The 21,243-nt window shown below is 36.0% G+C and overlaps 1 protein-coding gene and 1 long non-coding RNA gene across 13 annotated transcripts in view; one reads left to right on the top strand and one right to left on the bottom strand.

Moving 5' to 3' along the window:
• Positions 1-846: 846 nt before the first annotated feature.
• On the bottom strand, positions 847-5,461 carry LOC106084372 (uncharacterized). Of its 4 annotated transcripts, XR_009397284.1 has the most exons (4): positions 5,267-5,461; positions 5,150-5,190; positions 3,640-5,078; positions 847-1,333 (listed from the first exon to the last, which is right to left on the bottom strand). It is a non-coding gene; the product is annotated as an uncharacterized LOC106084372 (long non-coding RNA). The 4 variants fall into 4 exon arrangements; XR_009397283.1 differs by having other exon boundaries at positions 5,150-5,461; XR_009397282.1 differs by having other exon boundaries at positions 3,640-5,190.
• A 2,220-nt stretch (positions 5,462-7,681) lies between these two features.
• The window catches only part of LOC106084357 (actin-binding LIM protein 3), a 57,824-nt gene continuing 44,262 nt past the window's right edge, over positions 7,682-21,243 (top strand). For 4 of the 9 annotated variants that reach the window (XR_009396924.1, XM_013247977.2, XM_013247974.2 and 1 more), the window contains exon 1: positions 17,890-18,148. Coding sequence is in view for 8 of the 9 variants with exons in the window: in XM_013247977.2 (XP_013103431.2) it covers positions 18,100-18,148 (49 nt within the window). In the remaining variant the exon portion in view is untranslated. Of the gene's footprint in view, positions 8,196-17,888; positions 18,149-21,243 lie in introns of those variants that run through there. The other 5 variants (XM_013247980.2, XM_013247975.2, XM_013247976.2 and 2 more) reach the window with 4 other exon arrangements.

Here is a 21,243-nt window from a genome sequence, read left to right as displayed (position 1 = left end):
CAGATCCGTCTAGATTTGGATATAGCTGCCATATAGACCGATCCTCCGATTTAGGGTCTTAGCCCCATAAAAGCCACATTTATTATACGAGTTTGCTGACAGTGATTAAGTTAAGCCCCTTGGCATACTTCTACAATATGGCACAGATCGGTCCTGATTTGGATATAACTGCCATATAGACCGAACTCAGGGTTTAAGGTTTCGGGGCCATAAAAGGCGCATTTATTGTCCGATGTCGCTGAAATTTGAGACAGTGAGTTGTATTAGGCTATTCGTAATCCTTCTTCATTTTTGACCAGATCGGTCCAGATTTGAATAAAGCTACCATATAGACCGATCTCTCGATTTAAGGTTTCGGGGCCATAAAAGGCGCATTTATTGTCCGATTTCGCCGAAATTTGGGACAGTGCGTTGTGTTAGGCTCTTCGACATTTTTTGGCCCAGTCCAGATTTAGATATATAGCTGCCATATAGACCGATATCTCGATTTAAAGTCTTGGCCCCATAAAGGCGCATTTATAATCCGATGTCACAGCAATTTGACACAGTGACTTTTATGAGGTTTTTCGACATGCGTGTCGTATATGGTTCAGATCGGTTTATTTTTAGACATAGCTACTAAAAAGACCAATATGACAACGTACCTGTCGAACTGTTGCGGTATAAGGCACACCCTATAGCTCAAGCGATCAAATCAATAATTAAAGTGGACTGGGTTACAAACGATGTCCCCCGGAATGGAAGAATTGAATCATGGTCATAATCCCAAAGAAGGGTGACATCACCCAGTGTAAGAACTGGAGGGGGGATTACATTGCTAAACACAATAAATAAAGTAATGGTAAATCTTCTTCTGCAGCGTATTTCGCCTGCATTGACAGGATTTTTTTTTAATTTGCTCATTTATTAGCCAAGTCTTTAGACCATATATGACTAAAACACTACAAAATTAACAATTCATAAAAGTTTTTTTAAAAATAAATCAGGAATTAAATGCTAATCAAAAATAGCTAATCTCATAAATTTAACTAATATTACCAATAATAATTTATAGTAAATATAATAAAACATTAAAATTTTTCTTAAAAAATAAATCAGGAATTAAATGCTACTCCAAACAATCTGGAACCCACCAATTTAACGCCTTGCGTATAATCATTGAACAGTCTGCGGAATACGAACAATCTGGAACCGACCAATTTAACGCCTTGCGTATAATCATTAAACAGTCTGCAGAATACGCACCTATAACTTTTATTCATCGACTTCGAGCGTGGTTTTGGCACAGTTTTACGTAGTTCAATGTGGTCCACGCTATTGAATAAGGGCATCCCTGGAAAGAACGTGACACTAATTAGAGAGCTGTGTAGGAATGCAGAAGATTAAGTCCGCTTCAATTGAAAAAAGAGCCGTCCTTTCGAGATCAATAAAGGAGTGAGGTGTACATCTTATCGTCGATGATATTTTACTTTAACTAGATTCCGTCTTAGAGGCGACAAATGCTAAGACACCCTATTGCATTCGTTGGGGTATAAACGACTTCCTTGACGACATCGGCTACGAGGATGATACGCGGCCAAAGTAGGCCTGAAAATAAACATAGCTGAGACAAAATTGATGCAGGTAGGAACAAAAAGTCTGGCACCGCTCACTATAAACGGCCATTTCATTGAGGATGTTGGTAACTTTTCCTATCTTGGCAGCAAATAACAAAGGACGGAGGATCAGAAGCAGACATACGCGAACGTATCAACAAGACTAGAAGCGCCTTTCTTTGGAAATGAAGTGACGTCTGACAAAATACAAAAGTCAGAATCATCAACAGTAGTGTGAAACCTTTTTTAGAATATCAAATTCTCAAGTTTTTATAAATCACTTCCTACGACAAATATTGGGTTGCCCAAAAAGTAATTGCGGATTTTTTAAAAGAAAGTAAATGCATTTTTAATAAGACTTAGAATGAACTTTAATCAAATATACTTTTTTTCTAAAGCAAGCTAAAAGTTACAGCTGATAACTGACAGAAGAAAGAATGCAATTACAGAGTCACAAGCTGTGAAAAAATTTGTCAACGCCGACTATATGAAAAATCCGCAATTACTTTTTGGGCAACCCAATACAATACTTCGAATTTTCTGGGCAAAACGTATTTCGTCATGTGAGCTGTCACTTTCTGTTTTCATAAGACTTGTCTTATGTACGACGAATACGAATAGATCGCGCTCTAATCAGCATGTATTCCAATGTGTATTTATTGTACTTTTTTTAATATGCATGTGTCTACGTGTATGTACGATGAAATAAAACCACGATTTAATCGAAAAAGTTGGATATTTATTTCAAAATCCAATTTCGTACGTATCACACGATTGTTACAACCAAAGCTTATTTATAAGGTGGCCGCATCGGCGAATTGCTACAACAAAGCATATTGGGAACTTCATAAGTCAAAATTTGTAAACAGGGTGAAGAAAATTTAATTTTTCCGTGACATTTAAAATTTTCGGCAAATTTGCTTCGACCAATCATAGCAAAAAGAAGGAAGTCTATTAATTTTTGAAATTTAAAAAATAAAATTTAAAAATGTTAAAAATTCCTATTAGCTCCAGACAAAATCATCAATATGGACGGTTTAAATATAGTTCTCACTAGGTTGTTATAGCGGCTAACTAACTACCAATAACTACCATGAATGCAGAGTCCAGATCCATCTGTACGCACCCCATCTTAGTCGTAGAGTTCCTGGGTCTTGACACTCAACAGAATCAAGCAGACGAAAGATAGAACACAACAAACTGCTACAATAACAATGCATTTAACCTTCCACGGTAGACCAGGGTAGTTCTAGCTCAATTAAAATGGGGCTGGGATTGATTCCAACATCATAGACATTTGTCACTATTATAACCAGGGACCACACATCACATGTGACAAATGCATGACTCTCTAGAGGACATAAGGATTCCTCCTGAATTGAGTTCATACAATGGTCATGGGCAGAATTAGAAAAGGGCTCCAGTAGGAATGTTGTGATTAGAGCTCAAGGTCGGTTTTTGTAACCATTTTTGGGGCTCTTTGATAATTGTGGAATTTTAAGGTCATTTAAAGAAGAGGGGGCTAAAGCTTTCATTTTAGAGTGTGGTGGTTCAGAAAGCATATAGTATGCTGCCACGATTGGCCAATGAACTTGACGTAAACCCCCGAAAGATAAAATTGGTGCTATTCACCAAGTAATTTGGTGCATTTGGGGGATTTCTCCCAGTTGCGATTTCAGTACTTTGAAATCGCGCTGGTTAACAGTTGTGCACCTTTTGTGGCATAGCCTGAATTGATTCAAGATCAGGGCTAAATGAACACTTTTTCCTGTCTAAATTATTTTCAGACACATAATCCTTTTGTCATTTTTGACTGCAATAGAGTCTTGAAATGGCAGATTGGAGAGAACTTCTTCAGCCCGTCTGGCCCCCATTATTGTCATGCACGTTGGCTCCTTATCTTCTTCGTTCGAATATCTGACATTGTACCGCCGTAAATTTTATCTTTGTTTTTCAGCGCCATTCTAATCTATTTCGGGGGCGACGCAATAAACCTTAGTTTCCCGAGTGAAGCTGATAGCGATTGAGGTTGTTATATACGTACCATTTATAACCTAAGTTTAAGAACCAAAACTGCAGCAAACTCAAAAATCTATTTACTAAATAATTATTTTGAAGTTTAAATCTTTATAAGGCGAATTCAAAATTGACTTGACATATAAAATTCCATCAGCTGTGCTGATGCGGCCACCTTATAAAATACGCCTTGGGTACAACTATCATAGTTGCTGTTTTTGAAATTACATATGACATGTCTTATAGTCTAATGGCAGCTTTAGAACAAACACTACCCTTGTCGATGTAGAAATCCGGAAGAACAAATGAACTTGGTTGGGTCATATCCTACGCATGGACTTGAATCCTGGCGGGACATCATAAAAAATGTTATCCCCTCCTAATGCTGGGGAAATCTGTGAGGTACAATGCCATGTAAACTTCTCCCTTAAGAGGTGTTGCCATGCCGTTCGGACACGCCTATAAAAAGGAGGCCCCTTATCATTGTGCTTCGAAATGAATCAGACAGCACTCAGTGATATGTGAGAAGATTGCCCCTGTTCCTTAATGGAACGTTCATGGGCAAATTCGCATTTGCAATCACAGTAGTTCACAAACAGGCGTAGATCTCGAAGTCAATCTTTCGTGTAATTATGGAGTATGCATAAACGGCAATTTGAACAAAAAAATTAAGTATTTCGATATATAAAAAGAATCGTCAATGTCTATAGGATGCCGTCTATATCGGGTTATGAACCGATTTAAACCATACTAAGCATAGTTGTCACCATGAATATTGCAATTGAAATCGATATGGATAAATACTCAACTACCCTTGATGAAGCAAGTAGATTGGATGAAATCGGTAAGTTAAGCACTAGGACCAACGCACCAACCCATCAACTGAGTCGGAATCGGAATTATTAATTAATAACTTAATCTCATTTACATTAAATCTAATAATGTTCATTAAACCCCAACAACCAACATTAACGTTTCTTTTTGGAAACATACAAGTCGCGTGAAATCCTTATGTCGAAGGAGATCTTTTTGAAGTGGCTAAATTTGAAAGAGAAGAGCCAATTAAAAATAAAAAAAGGAATTTTTTCAAAAATTTCAAGAAATTTTTCCAAACCAGTTTGAAATTGAAGCAGATTTATATAAAAATGTTGCTATAATGCGCCAGCATGCAGTTAGAACGTGGAAGAAAAACAAAGATAACGAAGCCAATATTACTTTGTGGCATTTTCAATATAAAAATATTTTTTTTTAAATAATATTCGAGAGCAACTAAATTATACAGGCATTTTTACTTCAATTGGCATTGTACAATACAAACTTGAAGTTTAATCCCATGGCAGCCGGTTGTACGCATCGGATTGACCCGATGGAGCTCAGTGTATAACACACTGCTACAACAACAACAACAAACTTGAAGTTAATTACATGTATAAATGGGAACCATCACACTTCTTAGGTTTATATGAGCTGCAACATGCAATGTTTAAATCATTTAAAATCTTTCCACATGGGTTTTGCAGCCAATGGGTCTATATTACCGGTGTAAGATATATAGGTTTGGTTCTTCAAGTCCTCATTGCTGCGCCAAGGACATGCAAGAAAATAACGGTAAAAATGTTTTAGCTTGACTTAAGAGAACATACGACATTACTAACCTCCCGCTGCCCCACCAACTATAAAGTTAGGTGCTTCTAGTGGCTCAATATCTTTCAACTCTCCATCTATGGATCTTAGAAATGTTATTCCTTCTCTAACTGCTGCTATGTTTTCACTTTTATAGTCAACTTTTCATTAAATTGTCAAAGTGATGACTTTCTGAGGTTTACATAGTGTCAGTAAGAGGTCACATAACTCACCATTTGTGTTGATATTTTTTTTAGGGCCGTTAACATTTGCTTTTAGGGTACCTTTACTATTATTCATTAGCAAGGTGCATTGGCCAAAATCTGCATGAGTTTATAATTTTTCCAATCAGCGCCATTCGGGCAGCTTTCATATTTCAATTGCAACTTATGTTAATATGTAGACGTTAAAATATGTGATTTATCTTAACGAGTTACATTACCTTTCTGCCTCAGTCTTGGGGCACTCATCCTCATCACAGTCATCCCAAAAAGCTCTTGAGGAGGGAATGTTTGATTCTCCAATACCCATAGGACAGCCCATTTCCGTGAAAAAATGTTGATGATGATGACGGACCCGCTAAGCTAACTGCATGAGTCCAAAATTAAGGTTAAAGGCCTTTATCGAACTTCGAAAAGTTTCGAATTAGGTTAAAAGTTACCTATTGGACATGTTCTCATCCTGATTCCAGTGTAATATTGCCACTGCTACGCATGAAGCCTACACCAGTAAGATAAGATGAGGCTCGACCAGAATCTAAGCTGGCGATCAAGTGACGTGAAGAACCAGGCGAATCCCGACTGAGAGATTGGGTTAAGTCGCTACCTTGGTCTTATTACAATACCAATTGCTGGTGGTAATAACGCCAGCTGCTGATGTCAAGGACCAATATACAATTTGCAGGCAGTTGACGTTGGCCATTGGACGTTGGAATAATTTCCGGTGAAGCTTTTTTCGATCGATTTGGTTGATTCGTCGAGCTGGTTGGTTACACGTTTTTTTTTAAGTTTGGGAGGGGTGTGGGGTTTGTTTTTGTTGGTTTGTTTTGATCCGTCATACACTGAGATTATTAGCCAGGGATAGTTGGTTATATTTCGAACGTTATCATTACCAGTGAATGAATCTTTTTTATTGACTGGTTTAGTCCTCTACCATGTCGCTGCGTCATTTATTAAGTTTCAGCCATGGCGAAACAATTAAGGTGGTCTCATTTGTACAACAACAACAACAATTTACTCTGCCATCTTGCCATCAAGCTGATCGACGTTTTGGCAACACACACCAAGAAATTTGTGTGTCTGTGTGTATACGTGTGCGTACATGAGCAGAGAATAAGCGAGAAAGACAATGACAACAAAGAGAATGCAAAAAAAACGTACATCTTAATAACGTCTTACATGGCCGGCTTTTAACAGCTGTTCGCGTAAATCCGCCTTGGTTTCAGCGTTGTTTTTTCTTAACAGCAGCCTAGTCAAGGCGAATTTAAAAAGGTGGCCTCACGCGAATAGCTGTTAACAGCCGGCCAGGTCTGACGGTATTAAGTTGACAGATTTATGCTTGCATTCTCTTTGTTGTTATCTTTTTTCTCGCATATTCTCTGCTCATGTACGCACACATATGGCCACAAATTTCTTCGTGTGTGTGGGCAAACCGTCGATCAGCTTAATGACAAAATGGCGGGTTGCACCATATGATTTGTGGTTGTTGTACAAATGGGACTACCTTTAATTGTTTCGCCATGGCACATAACCAAGGGGGATTTAAAAAGGTGGTCTGATTCGAACAGTTAACAGCCGGCCAGGTTTGACGGTATTAAGATGTCGGATTTTTTTTATTTGCTCGTGAGTATTTCAGTCTTTAGCTGTAGACTTTCATAAAAGTTAATCGAATTAATTGCCTATTGAATTATTGCGAAATCCGACTGACTCTTTTCTTTGTCAGAACACAAATAAAAGTCAAACAACAACACACAACAAAGACAACAGTATGGAAGCAAAACGGATTCGGTCCATTTCGTGAGTATTTAATTTGCAATTAAAATTGTGCGAATATTATTCTGATGCAGCGAGATGTCGCTACTATATAACTCATAGAACTTATAGTATCACTTGTGCGGAATGGGTTCGCATTATCTTCGTCACCATTTTTTTATAGTGCGTTTTGGCAGTTGTTTGTGTGAAGAGTCGAAGTCAGTACCAGGCTTTAAGCGGAAAAATGCTATCCCTGATAAGCTAAGAGGCTCATCTTATCGCCGTTTATTAAAACCTATGGTGTCATCATTCAATTTGAATGACAAAACTTAAATAGGAAAAACATTCTGGATTAGCTTACAAAAGTACTCGAGGAAAGCAAACAGCACCACTTGTATCACCCTGTGAATTTTGAAAGTTTCTGTTATCGAAAGTTAGCAACGTCGTTAACTTGACGCGGGTTTATTGTATTTCCATCATGCTCATTGTGAAAAAAACCATCTAACCATCTACTTCTACTTGGTGGCGGCGGTCCGGAACCCCCTTCAACCCTTTCAATGTAATATTAGTACTTCTTTCTAAAAAGGAGCAAACAAGAAGAAAATTATTTTAAAATTTCCTGACAAAGAAAACTAATTAAAACTACGGTGTGTGCGTGTTGCGTTGTGTTAACATTGATTGGTAGACTGAAGTGCTAATAATATTCGGATATTCGGGTTTGTGTGTCGGTACTAATACTAACTTCCAATTGGATAGCAAAAATAAAATCCATTTCAGTCGATTATGTTGGTAAAAAATAAACGGGAATAGATCTTGTTTATTTGTTAATAAAAACACGGCCAGTGAAACATACGAATTACAAATTACAAAGCAAAGTTCATGAATAGTGTTAAAGAAGGCCCACAGAAATAAAACAAGCAGAGCAAAAACGCAGCAGCACATAAATCATTGAACGGGGAGACAAGCAGCAGCAGAAATAGTGCTGTAATGGGTGAGTTTGTAACTGTGAAAACCAAAGAAACGTGAACCAAAAGGGGTGGGTGGCAAACCTTTTTGCGTTACTACAAAATTGAGAGTGAAAATGTATGATTTTATACAAAAAGTAATTTAAAAAAAATCAGTTTTATTACATTAAAAGTTGCTGTTTTGTTGTCTTTTATCGTACACTCCCTAATTTTTTCGTTGTTTCTGCAGAGTTGTTGGAGAGCGCCGAGAGAGAGAGAGAGTGCGTGTCATTTTGGTGTGTGTGTGTGTGTTTTCAATAAGAATTTTCTGCAACATGTTCGAATTCGAAGTATGATATCACCGTGTACGCAAAAACAAAAAAAAAGTCAACTCATGTTTGTGGCAGCATAATGAAAATTACTCAGTCAAATGGAAATTTTAGCTATACGTGTATGTAGAGTGTACATGTGCATATATGTATGTAGAGTGTACATGTGCATATATTTTTTTTGCACGATTTAATAAATTAATAAATGCAATAACACCATGTCATCTGTCACTTCATACGCATGTGTGTGCGTGTCTAGTAATAAATGCCAGCCTGCCGAATACTTATTTTGTTAGCTATTAGTTATACTGATACTTTTTGATTTGAACTATTTCAAATGGGTGGTTAGTTCACATATTCTTTCTTTTTACTCAGGGCCTTGATTTCACTCACTATTGTATCCTTTTTATGTTTTTGGGGGATACATTTCTCCGCTTTTACAAATTACCAATATTTTATATTGATCCGTCACATTTCAAAATTAAAATCGGAAAGGGCCGTTTAGTCTGGACCCTTATTATAGAACTTTGCATTTTTTTAACTGCAAGTAATTTCTCACGACCCTGCTACAGATTTTAAAAACTAGTGTAAAAAAATTCAATAGAAGAAGAACGAAAGAAACGTAATTCAGTAAAACAGAAACCAATTTTATGTATTATTATTGATTTATTCAATACCAATACAACGAAAGGCCACATTGGCCAATTATTTATGTATTGCAGTAAATAACTATGTACAACAGGATGTAATTAACTTAAAACTACTAAACTAACTAAAAAACTGAATAAAAAAAACAATACGGCTCCCCAGGCACATAGTTACTACCGCCTTACAACAAATGTACCTATAAGAAATTGCATGCAAACTATAGGTACAAGCATATCATCAAAATATGCTAAAATTTTATACTTGGAACTGTTATAGGAAAATGAAAATAACTTAAGGCCATTCATTAGGCAACGTGTTCCAAAATCGATAGACTCTCACCAAAAATTAGTTTTCATAAATCATAGAACGGAGGCCACCGTGGCGCAGAGGTTAGCATGTCCGCCTATGACGCTGAACGCCTGGGTTCGAAACCAGGCGAGACCATGAGAAAAAAATTTTCATTGGTGGTTTTCCCCTCCTAATGCTGGCAACATTTGTGAGGTACTATGCCATGTAAAACTTCTCTCCACAGAGGTGTAGCACTGCGGCACGCCGTTCGGACTCGGCTATAAAAAGGAGGCCCCTTATCATTGAGCTTGAACTTGAATCGGACAGCACTCATTGATATGTGAGAAGTTTGCCCCTGTTCCTTAGTGGAATGTTCATGGGCAAAATTTGCATTTGAAAAATTTGCAAATCATAGAACGAATCAATGAGACACCTTTCTGAACATTGCGTGTAGAGTTTATAAAGGAAAATTCGTCAACCAAAATCTCAGATTGTCCGCATTTCATGATTTTATAAAAATGTAGCACAGAACGCAGGTTATAATAATTGTGAAGTGGACATCCCAACACCATTAAAGTAAGTTCACTTCCAGGATCATGACCACACACTGTCAATTCGTAACAATGACGAACAATTCTTTACCAGTCTTTCTACCTGAAGTAAGTTGTAAGACCAATTTCCACTACAAGCGACGATGCAATCGCAGTCGGACACGCCTCGGAGTATACGATCTTTTACAGTGAACAGAGACTGGTAAAATAAAAAAATTTTAAAAATTATCGTAGTCTTGACCAAAATGTGAAATGTTGTACCAAATACGAAATGCTGAAATCGTACTAGGAGTGGGAAAAAACGTAGTGCTGTAATTGAAACTATTTGGTATCCTCTTTATAGATTGAGCTAGAACTTTGAAATTAAGGATACTCGTTCAATTTTACAGTATATATATTGGGCTTGGAGATTTTTTGAAATTCTTACATTTAGGTACTAAAACGTACAAAATGCTACCTTCTCTACGGATTGCGCTAAACTCTCAAAATTGCTATAAAGTTACACCACAGCAGTATATATTCGCACATAGGGCACTACAACGTACAAAATTTTACTTTCTTCTTGACAGTATGTATCGGGCGATTAAAAGTCTTTATATTCGTACATTTTGGTACTGAAACGTACAAAACAGCACCTTCTTTACAGACTGAGCTACAGTTTTGAATTTGGGATACAGGTACATCTTGCCATTATGTAGTGGGCGACAAGAAGATTTTTGTGATATTTGTACAGTTAGGTATTTAAAAGTACAAAATGGTTCTTTCTACATATTGGCGGTATGTACCAGACGACTAGAATATATTTTTTTTAATTTCGTTCATTTAGGTACTAAAACTTATAGAATGGTGCCTTGTCTACGGGTAAAGCTAAAGATCTCAAAACTGCGAAACAGTTACACTTCGGCAGTATATATTGGGCATACAAAATGGACATTCTCTACGGATTGAGCTAAAGCTCTCAAAATTGCTATATAGTAACACATTGGAATATATATTTTGGGCGACTAGAAGACTTTTTTAAATCGTACAATTTGGGTACTAAAACATTCAAAATGGAACTTTTTTTTGCGGAATGAGCTTAAGCTCTCAGGACTGAAATGTTGGCTACCACGAATATAGAGTAGTCCAATACAGTCCAATCTTAAAATTCTTTTTAGCGAAAATCGACAAAACTGCATAATTTATATGATCATGCAAGAGATAAGTCTTAATAATAGATATATATAGATTTTGTCCTATTTTCAACGTATTTGGTGTAGATGTCAGGGGACTAATACCACTCTATATACCGAATTTTGTCAAATTATGGCAAAAATCAAATAAACTCAATAAGTTTGTGAACTGAATAAGCCAAACATATAGATCGTTTGACACGGCCTAGTTTAAAAAATGCATTTTTCAAAATTTAAAAAAAACTAATTTTTTTTTTCAACTTTTCCAGTAATTCGCCTCGGAAGCCCTATAACGTTACAAAACTAATAAAAATAATAACTTAACTCAATAACTAAAAATATTAAAATATATAGGGGAAAAATACGATGGCGGTTTAATTAAAAACATTGAAATTATACTCCAATTTATCACTATTTCAGTCTGCATATACAAAAGAAATACTACTTCTAGTTTAAGCGTATTAACCAAAACACAAACATATCAAGTAAAAGAAGTGATGTTCCTGTAAAAACGTAACAGATTCCGCATACTAATTAAATCTTGAAATGAACATCAAAGAAAGTCTACAACAAATTAAGAAATATGGCGACACCATTTAACAGAAAATACATAACGCAAAACAAATTTCTTAAAACGTAACCAAAACTGCCAGAAAAAACTTCAAGACCATACAAAAAAACAGGCATTATAATTGAATGTACAACACGAATCTTAGTATTACATGGTAAATTCAAATTCAAATTATACAACTTTCTCAACGTAAAGTTTATATTTGAAATTATAGAATTAACATGCAATTTAAATGTCACATCATTGTCAATTATAACACTTAAGCACGTAAGGCTGCTTACAACTTCACAACTACCAGGTGCTATTTTACCAAAATACATTGCCTTGGTCTTATTTATATTAATAGATAACTTGTTATCCAACATCCAAGTATTCAAAATATTAGCAGTAAAATCATGAGTATTCTGCAAAACGTCTAAAAACACAAAACACATATAAATACGATTTGGGCATCATCAGCAAATGCATAAACTACACAATTTCTTGAATTTATACAGTTAAACAAGCCATTAATAAATATTATAAACAATGAAGGACCCAGAACAGAGACCTGAGGACAATTATTACTACACACATACTGGTTTCTTCCCGACAGAAAAGAGAACATCAACTTACATGCAGTAGTGGAAAAATTGCAGTTTTTATGCAGCTTGTCGATCATGATGACCAAATTAATTTGAATGATTAATTTTGTCAAAGCCTTTTCAAGGTCAATTGACAATAGTACACAACACCCACCATCATCTTGTCAGTTAAGCCAACAAGAAGCGACGTAGTGCTACGATTTCGTCTAAAGCCACATTGGCTATCATGCAGTAGGGAGTTTAATTATAAATGCATTAGGACCTGTACCTACAATATATTCTTAACCATCTTCGATAATACCGACATAATAGAACTAGGCCGCAAGTCATCAGTATGAGCACTCTTCGGTATAGGCACAATCTTCGTCACCTTCCAGTCTTAAGGAAAAATTGAAGTAGTTATTAACGTATTATCATCACAGTATCATGCTAAAAGCCTCCATCATTTCAAGAGTTGAGACAGTGCGGAAATAAAATCCACAATCAACACAAACAGGAATACTTGAAACATCTAAATTATAAATACAACAACAACAACACTATTTTTATATAAAATTAACCAAACTTCTTTTGGCGACTTCCCAACAGATTTTTGTGAACTAGTCGTTTTACTCGTCTGATTACTCTCTTCGCCCTATTTTGGGACCTGCAAAACGTCTTCCAGTTACACTAATTTTTGTCCCGAAGATACGTTTTAAAGACAATGTCTCATAATGAAACATAGTACTGTATCTCTGGTGATTTAAACCAATCATCCTTGTCAATAATACAAACGTTTCTTTTAAGAGGAAGAATAAAATGTATTTGACGAAGATTACACTTAAGAACAGACAATTGAGTAAAATTATGAGAAGTACAACGACAATAGAAAGGAAAGGCCACACCACTACCCCTTTAATCAAGGCGATCATTCCTGTGGCAAATATAGTCAGACACCTGTATATCTTTCGTTGAAATAGAAGTATTCAGCCATGGTTCGTTTACTCCAAACACATCTAAATACTTACTACATTATGGTTCTTTTCTCCTGGATTATAAAAGTATTACTCTGCAATTTAAAGCTTCGCAGATTGATATGGTCTATGTTTTTAGAGTTTAGAAAATCGGCACTTAGCTATTTTTTAAGGAAAAAATCGGTAAAATGACGGAAAAATCGGCAGAACTGACAGCATTTGTACTACCAAGCCTTACCTTTTGCAATATAAGGGGACTTCCGCTTTGAATGAGCCCTAAAAATGTTCCACTTTGCTCGAACCTCGTTCTATTGTAGCACCAACAAGTATTCCCATATTTTGTGACATAGTATACAATACAAATGGACGCCGTAAACAGTTTTATACACTTTCCCGTTTGTTAATTTGTAAACTTTTGCCCATAACGAGTCGGTCGTTCAATTCATTCAATTTTATTTGTTTTTGGGGATGGCCACTTGTTTCTGGTAGTCTTGGCTCTTTGGTGCGTTGGATTATTTTGTGCGCTTTCAAATAAATTGGATAAAAACACATTTCGAAGCAATCGGCAGTGAGACATGCAGACCACATGGTAACTCGTTTAAATGGATTGTGACAATCTATATGAGAGCAAACCTATGTCACCATAATTATGAACAGCAGCATCGACTACACAAACAAACACATAACATAAAATATTACTATTATTATTGTTATTACTCGCACACTGCATCATCTGTCTGTTGCAGTTGTTGCAGTTTTGGTCTTTCTCGATTTGTTGTCACGTACATATATACATACATTCGCCTCAGGCGCAATGACGTACGATGTTCATAGTAACGGTAACTTGCGCCGTAGACGCACCGTTGTTGTGCATTGCAAGTTTCTTTCGAACGTGTCATGAATGAAAAGATTTTGTTGTTTTTTTTTTTTCCTATTTGAGCTTTTTGTCCGATCTGTAATACCGTTGTAATTTTTTTCTTTCTCTTCGGTGCTGAAATGATTAAATGCATTCGGGGCGTCTATTACCATACAATGACTGGCGATGAAGTCGAGCTAATGTTAATGTAAATGTGAATGCGCGGTGTGGTGTGTGAGAGTGAATTGTGAGTGCAAACTTAACTTTTTGATTATTTTGTGGGGGTTTTCTCATCAACACAATGATTGAACATTGTCACATATACATTTTTCTGGAGATGTACCTCTAGAGTTATGAATTAAATGGCAGACACCTTAAGTACACTTGTGCTAGTAGCTATTAAAACCAGTGGACAGTGGTCGCAGCCATTGGCCAGAAATAAAAAAAAAATAAAGTGTAATGTTTGGTACCAAATATGTATACACTAACTCTTATGAGGTCTAAAAAAAATAAATAAAATAATTTATAAGTAGCATATTGATTATTTTGTTTACTTTTATTTTAAAATGAATAAAAATAATAAATTATATAAAATTAAAAAAAAGAAAGCAATATGACCTGAAAATTAAAGGATAGAAGTGTTTTTGACATTTTTAGGCTATTTTAAACAACTGAAAAAATCAGAAAGTGTTTGCTGCTTTAGCAAAAAGTTACTGCTGTCCCATTTTCAGCAGACTCTCTGCTCTTTGAGCAAAAATTTTTGCTAAAAAACTTCTCCGAGTGTAGCATAGTTTCAAAATATGCGAAACATTTTTACTCAAAATTAGATAAAACGACAGCAAAATATTGGGTTGCCCAAAAAGTAATTGCGGATTTTTTAAAAGAAAGTAAATGCATTTTTAATAAAACTTAGAATGAACTTTAATCAAATATACAATTTTTACACTTTTTTTCTAAAGCAAGCTAAAAGTAACAGCTGATAACTGACAGAAGAAAGAATGCAATTACAGAGTCACAAGCTGTGAAACAATTTGTCAACGCCGACTATATGAAAAATCCGCAATTACTTTTTGGGCAACCCAATATATACAAGTGACATACGTGAATGTGCTGCAATCGAGTTGGAAGCACATATGGCCCTCATCCAGATAACTCTTTCCTAACTCGAGTTACATTTTTCCAAGACCGCTCTATTCTCTCTTCCTACCCATTCGGCGTAAATGGTTTAAGCTCAGGTGTATTCAATAAAAAAAAACGTCGGTAATTTTTTTAATTTGGGAACTTACATCTTTTCGGCGGTAAGGAAACGTTGATTTTGAAAGACTATCTATTTACGATATGTACTTACACCCCTACTGTCGGTATACCAAAAATTTCTTGTTGCCTCACTTGTATTGTGCTGTTTTAACCCTCCTTGAGTGATTATGTTTTCATAAACGCAATCAAGCAGGGAACGTGCCTAAGTACTTGCAATTTATCCCTATCTTCGCCTATATGAACATATTTGTACATATGTATGTAAGTGTGTCGCTGTCCATGGAAGAGGGACGAAAATTGTATACATCTCTCCATCTGTCGAATACATTTGAGCGTGTGTGGACGAAAGGGGGTCATAATGTAGGTCATATGCACTTGAATCCAATTTTTTTCCCTCTGATACTTAATTGATATTTATTTATAGCAGCCAACATCGTGGAATACGAGTGTTGTGTGTATGCGTTTTCTGCATAACACTCTTACATTTTATTTTCTTCCCCAGCTTTTCAGTGGTGTTTCTCCCATTCAATTTTATCCAATACATGTTGTTAATTTTGTGTCGATATTCTTTGGGTGGTTGTGGTATTTTATTGGTCGTCAGGGATGGAAAAGTCAGTACTATAGTCCTTTTTTCTGTATTTTTTGGGACCATGAAGAGTAGCAGCTCCCCCTATTTCTCTATTTGAATTCTTGAGCATCTATTTATAATGTTCGGTCTGGCCGACCTTAGCACTAAAGCTAGCAAACTATCGATAATCGCAACATTCGATATTTCGATAGTTTTAATAATAAATATCAATAGTAACGAGACTATCGTTAATTTCCCTTCACCTATATTTTAAACGAAAATGAGAATTAAAAATTAGGAGATCGATTTATATAGAAGCAATATCAATGCATAGACCAAATAAAACCAAGATTAATAAAGTCTGTGGGAAGTCATGAGAGAAATCATTGTACAAAATGTTAGCCTAATTGGATGATAATTTGCGCCCTCTACAGGCTCAATTTATCTTAAAGGATGCATTCAGTGTCAGTTTGCTTATTTTTGTTTAATTTTGCAAAAAAATAAACTTCTGCATAGTATCCATCGGAAAAGTATTAACCGATATTCGGTTAAAAATATTAAATATCGATAGTGCCGTCGATATTTTGCCAGCCCTACTTCGCACGCTTTTATTTGTTATACTTACGGGCGAGTAGTTTTTATTTTACAAAACTCGTTGCAGGGGATTGTTAATGGGCAATATCGGTTCATATTTAGATATATATTGCGTAAACACGAGTCGCCTTGTTTGACTTGTCGAGCCTTTAGAAGAATTGAATATCGGAATTTCGATTGAAATTTACTACTTCAAGTTCTTGTATAGCAGTACTCTAACGGAATCGTTAATTAAAAAGGGGGATTCCTGGTCATTGAGCTTGTATTTGAAAGTAATCCTTGATATGAGAAAAGTATTCGCGCTGTTCCATGATATTCAAAAGCAAATTTACAAATTTTCACTCGGATACTTTTGAAATCTTTATGAAAAACTAAAAAGCACTCTTTGGGACCGAAAAGCCCCTTCATAGTACTATATCAAAATTTGTATTTTCCATCCCTGTTGGCCGTGGTCGTCTTGTTTGTTTTATACACTCATTATTCGTTCTTGTTGTTGCGGCTACTGCTTCTGTCGGCGGGGATTTTCTCTTGTCACATTGACAGATAGATCGAGAGACGGTCATGAGATTTTCCGATGTGGTTGGTGTGCCGCTACTAATGTTTTATAGCAGAGAATCACTTTTTTTGTCATGGTATGGTATATGCGCCTAAAAGCTGTTGATTTTGACCGTAGACAGTGGGAAGTCTAATGAATTAATACTAGCGATAATTGATCAGATTTATTGAATTTATAAACAAACAAAAAAAAAACATTGAAATGTGAAAGTGTTGTCAACTTACAAAACCCCAATACTAGAAGAAAACGCTTTTTGGATACACATTTTAGGCGTTATTAGGTAGAAAACATTCCAATCCCAAACCAAAAACCAAAAAAAAAGAGACGAAGATTGCCAATTCCCTTCTACAACCTCAAAATCGTTTGAAAAAGTTTGCTTTCCTGGACCCTAAACGAAAATATGGAGACCGAATTGTTGATAATTTAACGGTCAAAGGCATTACCAAAATCGAAGAACACCACTGTAGACTGCTTTAGGCCCTTTTGACAGAATTTGTATTTATACCAAAAAACCAAGGTAACAAGTGATATCGTTTATGCTATTGCTGTTTCTCTTATGGCTCAATATGGCAAACATACTATGTTCGGAGGATATGTGATTTTCTGCGGTTCGAATCACTTTATGGGAGACTTCACTGTTAACATGTATTCTTGCTCAAATGGATATATCATCAACAGAAACAACAACCTATCTTTAAGATCGCTTTTCATCTGAGAAAAATCTTCTCGCGCTCTTTTCCGATAGATTTTTGGGTTTTCATTGCTTTGTTTGGATGAGCATTACTTAGTCCATTTCGTTACTTTAGTATCGTATCTTCGGTCTGCTGTTTCATTGCGTCTTCCGTGTATCGCGTTATTTTGGTGATTTTTGGTTGAACCACCTCTCACCAAAGGCCAGTCATTGTGTGTGTGTGTGAATTGCTCAATCTCAGGAAGAAAAAATATAAAAAAAAATAAAAGTGAAACATTTGTTTGTAGTCGTTGCTTACCTTACTTATCAAAGTGTTCAGCATCATTAGTGATTATGAAAAAAAGCAGTGGATCGCGGCTCCTGGATTTTTTTGCAACACTTCGTAAGATTACTTTAATTTTTTTTCTTCAAAGATTCAAAACAGTACCACAATACAAGTAGAAGTACTTTAATTTACCCATATCATCATCAGTTATTATACAATTGTTTAATTGATAGAAATATTCCAAAAGTTAGCCCACGCCTTTTTCGTTTTAATTTTTCAAAGCAGCGAGTTTTTGTATTTCTATTTGCCATTTTCTTGATTATGATGATGATCATCATAATGACGCTGATGAGTCAATTTAAATAAATTTTCGGTGGCGTAGACAAGAGGGAATGTTATGTCGGCCATGTAGTGGTGACTCTCTATGTGAATTTGTGTAGTGAAACAATTTTTGGAAAAATTACCAGATAGCAATCTATCAAAAATAAGCGTCGAGTTTCCAACAATAAACAAGAAATTCACACTTATATTTTGTGGTACGAATTTTCGTTTGCTATCTCATGTCCCCTCACAACATTAGCACAAAATTATATTTGGATCAAACGTCAGGTAGCAAAGTGCAATAAAATCGCATTGTCGCCAAACGGGAGACAGACAGTAGAAGTCGCCAGCATCATATCAAAACAAAAGTGGTGGTGCATACCAAGCATTGTAGAACTAATTTTTCTTTTCAATACGAACTAAAGATGCCAAAAAGTTTTCTTACTTGGCGCATACCGAAAAATAAAATGTACGAATTTGAATATGTACCTATTTGCTAAGTCGATGGTGTACAAAATATTCAAGTTTTTTGTAGCTTAGTGTAATTTAAGTTCAAGGTTAAAAATAATTTTATCCATTCAGTGAAACTATGCACATTTTATTTTCTACAAAAGCGTCACAGTCTACCCTCCCGTGCATTTAAGAGCAAGTGCATCATCCAGTCCCCACTATCAGCGAATGTTTGCACCTGTTGTCTATCTTCTGTTCCTTTGTTGATTGCCTGTTTGTTTGTCATTTTTTTTTTTTTAATTTTTTTCATTTCTAGTAAATTATTAAATATCTGCAATTCCAACGCCAATGTCAACCAACAAAAACGACCCCAAAGATTAGATAAAAAATTATCAGAATAAACAAAAAGGTACCGATAGAGCGAGGTGAAAAAATAACAGTAAATGGAAGTGGGGGCTAGTGGTTGGTCTTACATCATTTCAATTTAATATCCACCCTATTTTTGATCCCCCAATTTTTAAACACCCTCCACCATAGGATGGGGGTTAACTAACTCATTCTGTTTGTAACACCTCGAAATATGCGTCTGAGATCGTCATGACATTTTAAATCGATCTAGCCATGCCCGTCCGCCCGCCCGTCTGTCTGTCGAAAGGACGCTTAACTTTCGAAGGAGTAAAGCTAGATGATTGAAATTTTGCTCAAATACTTCTTACATGTGTGGGTCGGTTGAAATGGTACACATTTTGATATAGCTGCCATATAAATTCTCGTCCGATTTGACTGAAATTTTGCACGTGGTGTTTTGGTACCACTTCCAACAACTGAGCTTAATATGGTTCAAATCGGTTCCTGATATAGCTGCCATATAAACCTATCTTGGGTCTTGATTTCTTGAGCAACTAGAGGGCGCAATACTTATCCGATTTGTCTGCATTTTTGCACGTGGTGTTTTGCCGTCACTTCCAACAACTGTGCCAAGTATGGTTCAAATCGGCACATAACCTGGTATAGCTGCCATATAAACCGATCTTGGATCTTGACTTCTTGAGCCGTTAGAGGGCGCAATTCTCATACGATTCGACTGGAATTTTTTACAACGGCCCATGACCTTCAACATACGTGTCCAATATAGTCTGGATACAGCTCCCATATAAACCGATCTACTAATTTTGCTTGTTGAGCCCCTACAAGGCGCAATTCTTATCTGAATGGACTGAAATATTACACAATGACTTCTACAATGTACAGCATTCAGATATAGCTCTAATAGCATAACAGTTATTTTTCATTATTCTTTGTTTGCCTAAAAAGATAGTGGAGGCTATATAAGATTCGGCCCGGGCGAACTTAGCACGCTCTTATTTCTTAATACTATCGAAGGTTATATTGACATCGCCAATCCGTTTATAAAACATCGAAATATTGGTCTGCCATATAAACCGATCTGTCATCTTGACTTCTTGAGGCTGTATACGCCGCAAATCTTCTCCGTTTTAGCTGACATTTTGCATGCTTCATAACTTGGTATAGCTGCCATTTAAACCCATCTCGGGTCTTAAGACGTTAGAGCGCGCATTTATTATCCAATTTGGCTAATTTGCATGAGGACTTTTGATTGGACTTCCAACAACTGTGCCAAGTATAGTCCAAATCAGTTCATAACCTGATATAGCTGCCATATTAACCGATCTTGCGATTATATTACTTGAGCCTATAGGCGGCGTAATTCTTATCCGATTCGGCTGAAGTTTTGTACAACTACTTATCCTATGATCTTAAACACGCATGCTAAATATAGCCTGTATAGGTCTAAATCCTGATATGGCTCCCATATAAACCGATTTCCCGATATTACTTCTTGAGCCCCTATAGGGCGCAATTCTAATCCGATTTGGCTGAAGTTTTATACAACGACTTATACTATGACCATAAACATACATGCTAAATATGGTCGGAATAGGTCTAAATCCTGATATAGCTCCCATATAAACCGATTTCCCGATATTACTTCTTGAGCCCCAATAGGGCGCAATTCTTATCCGCTTTGGCAGACATTTTACACAAAGATGTCTACTATGGTAACGTTCGAATTGCTCCATAACCTGATATAGATCCAAAAGTATTTTTTATCCATTATCCTTTATTTTTGCCTATAAAGAGATACAGGGCTCGGCCGAACTTAGCACGCTTTTACTTGTTTTCGTTTAGACCGCTACATTGAAATTTCCATTATTTATGTTGGCCTGTCCTGGAAATTTTATTTCTATGTACATGCATACAGTGTCGTGCAAAACAAAAGCAACGATTTTAACATCTGAAATAAACTTAATATTGTTAAACGTGGATCCAAAGTTCTCTCCCATAAATGCTTGAATGAAACGCTCAAACCAAACGGAAAAGGTTTATCTGTGTTAATAATTATCCGCTATATATAATCT

The sequence above is a fragment of the Stomoxys calcitrans genome, chromosome 2, assembly GCF_963082655.1.
Source record: "Stomoxys calcitrans chromosome 2, idStoCalc2.1, whole genome shotgun sequence".
Lineage (NCBI taxonomy): Eukaryota > Metazoa > Arthropoda > Insecta > Diptera > Muscidae > Stomoxys > Stomoxys calcitrans.
This window is presented reverse-complemented; position numbering and strand designations above follow the sequence as displayed.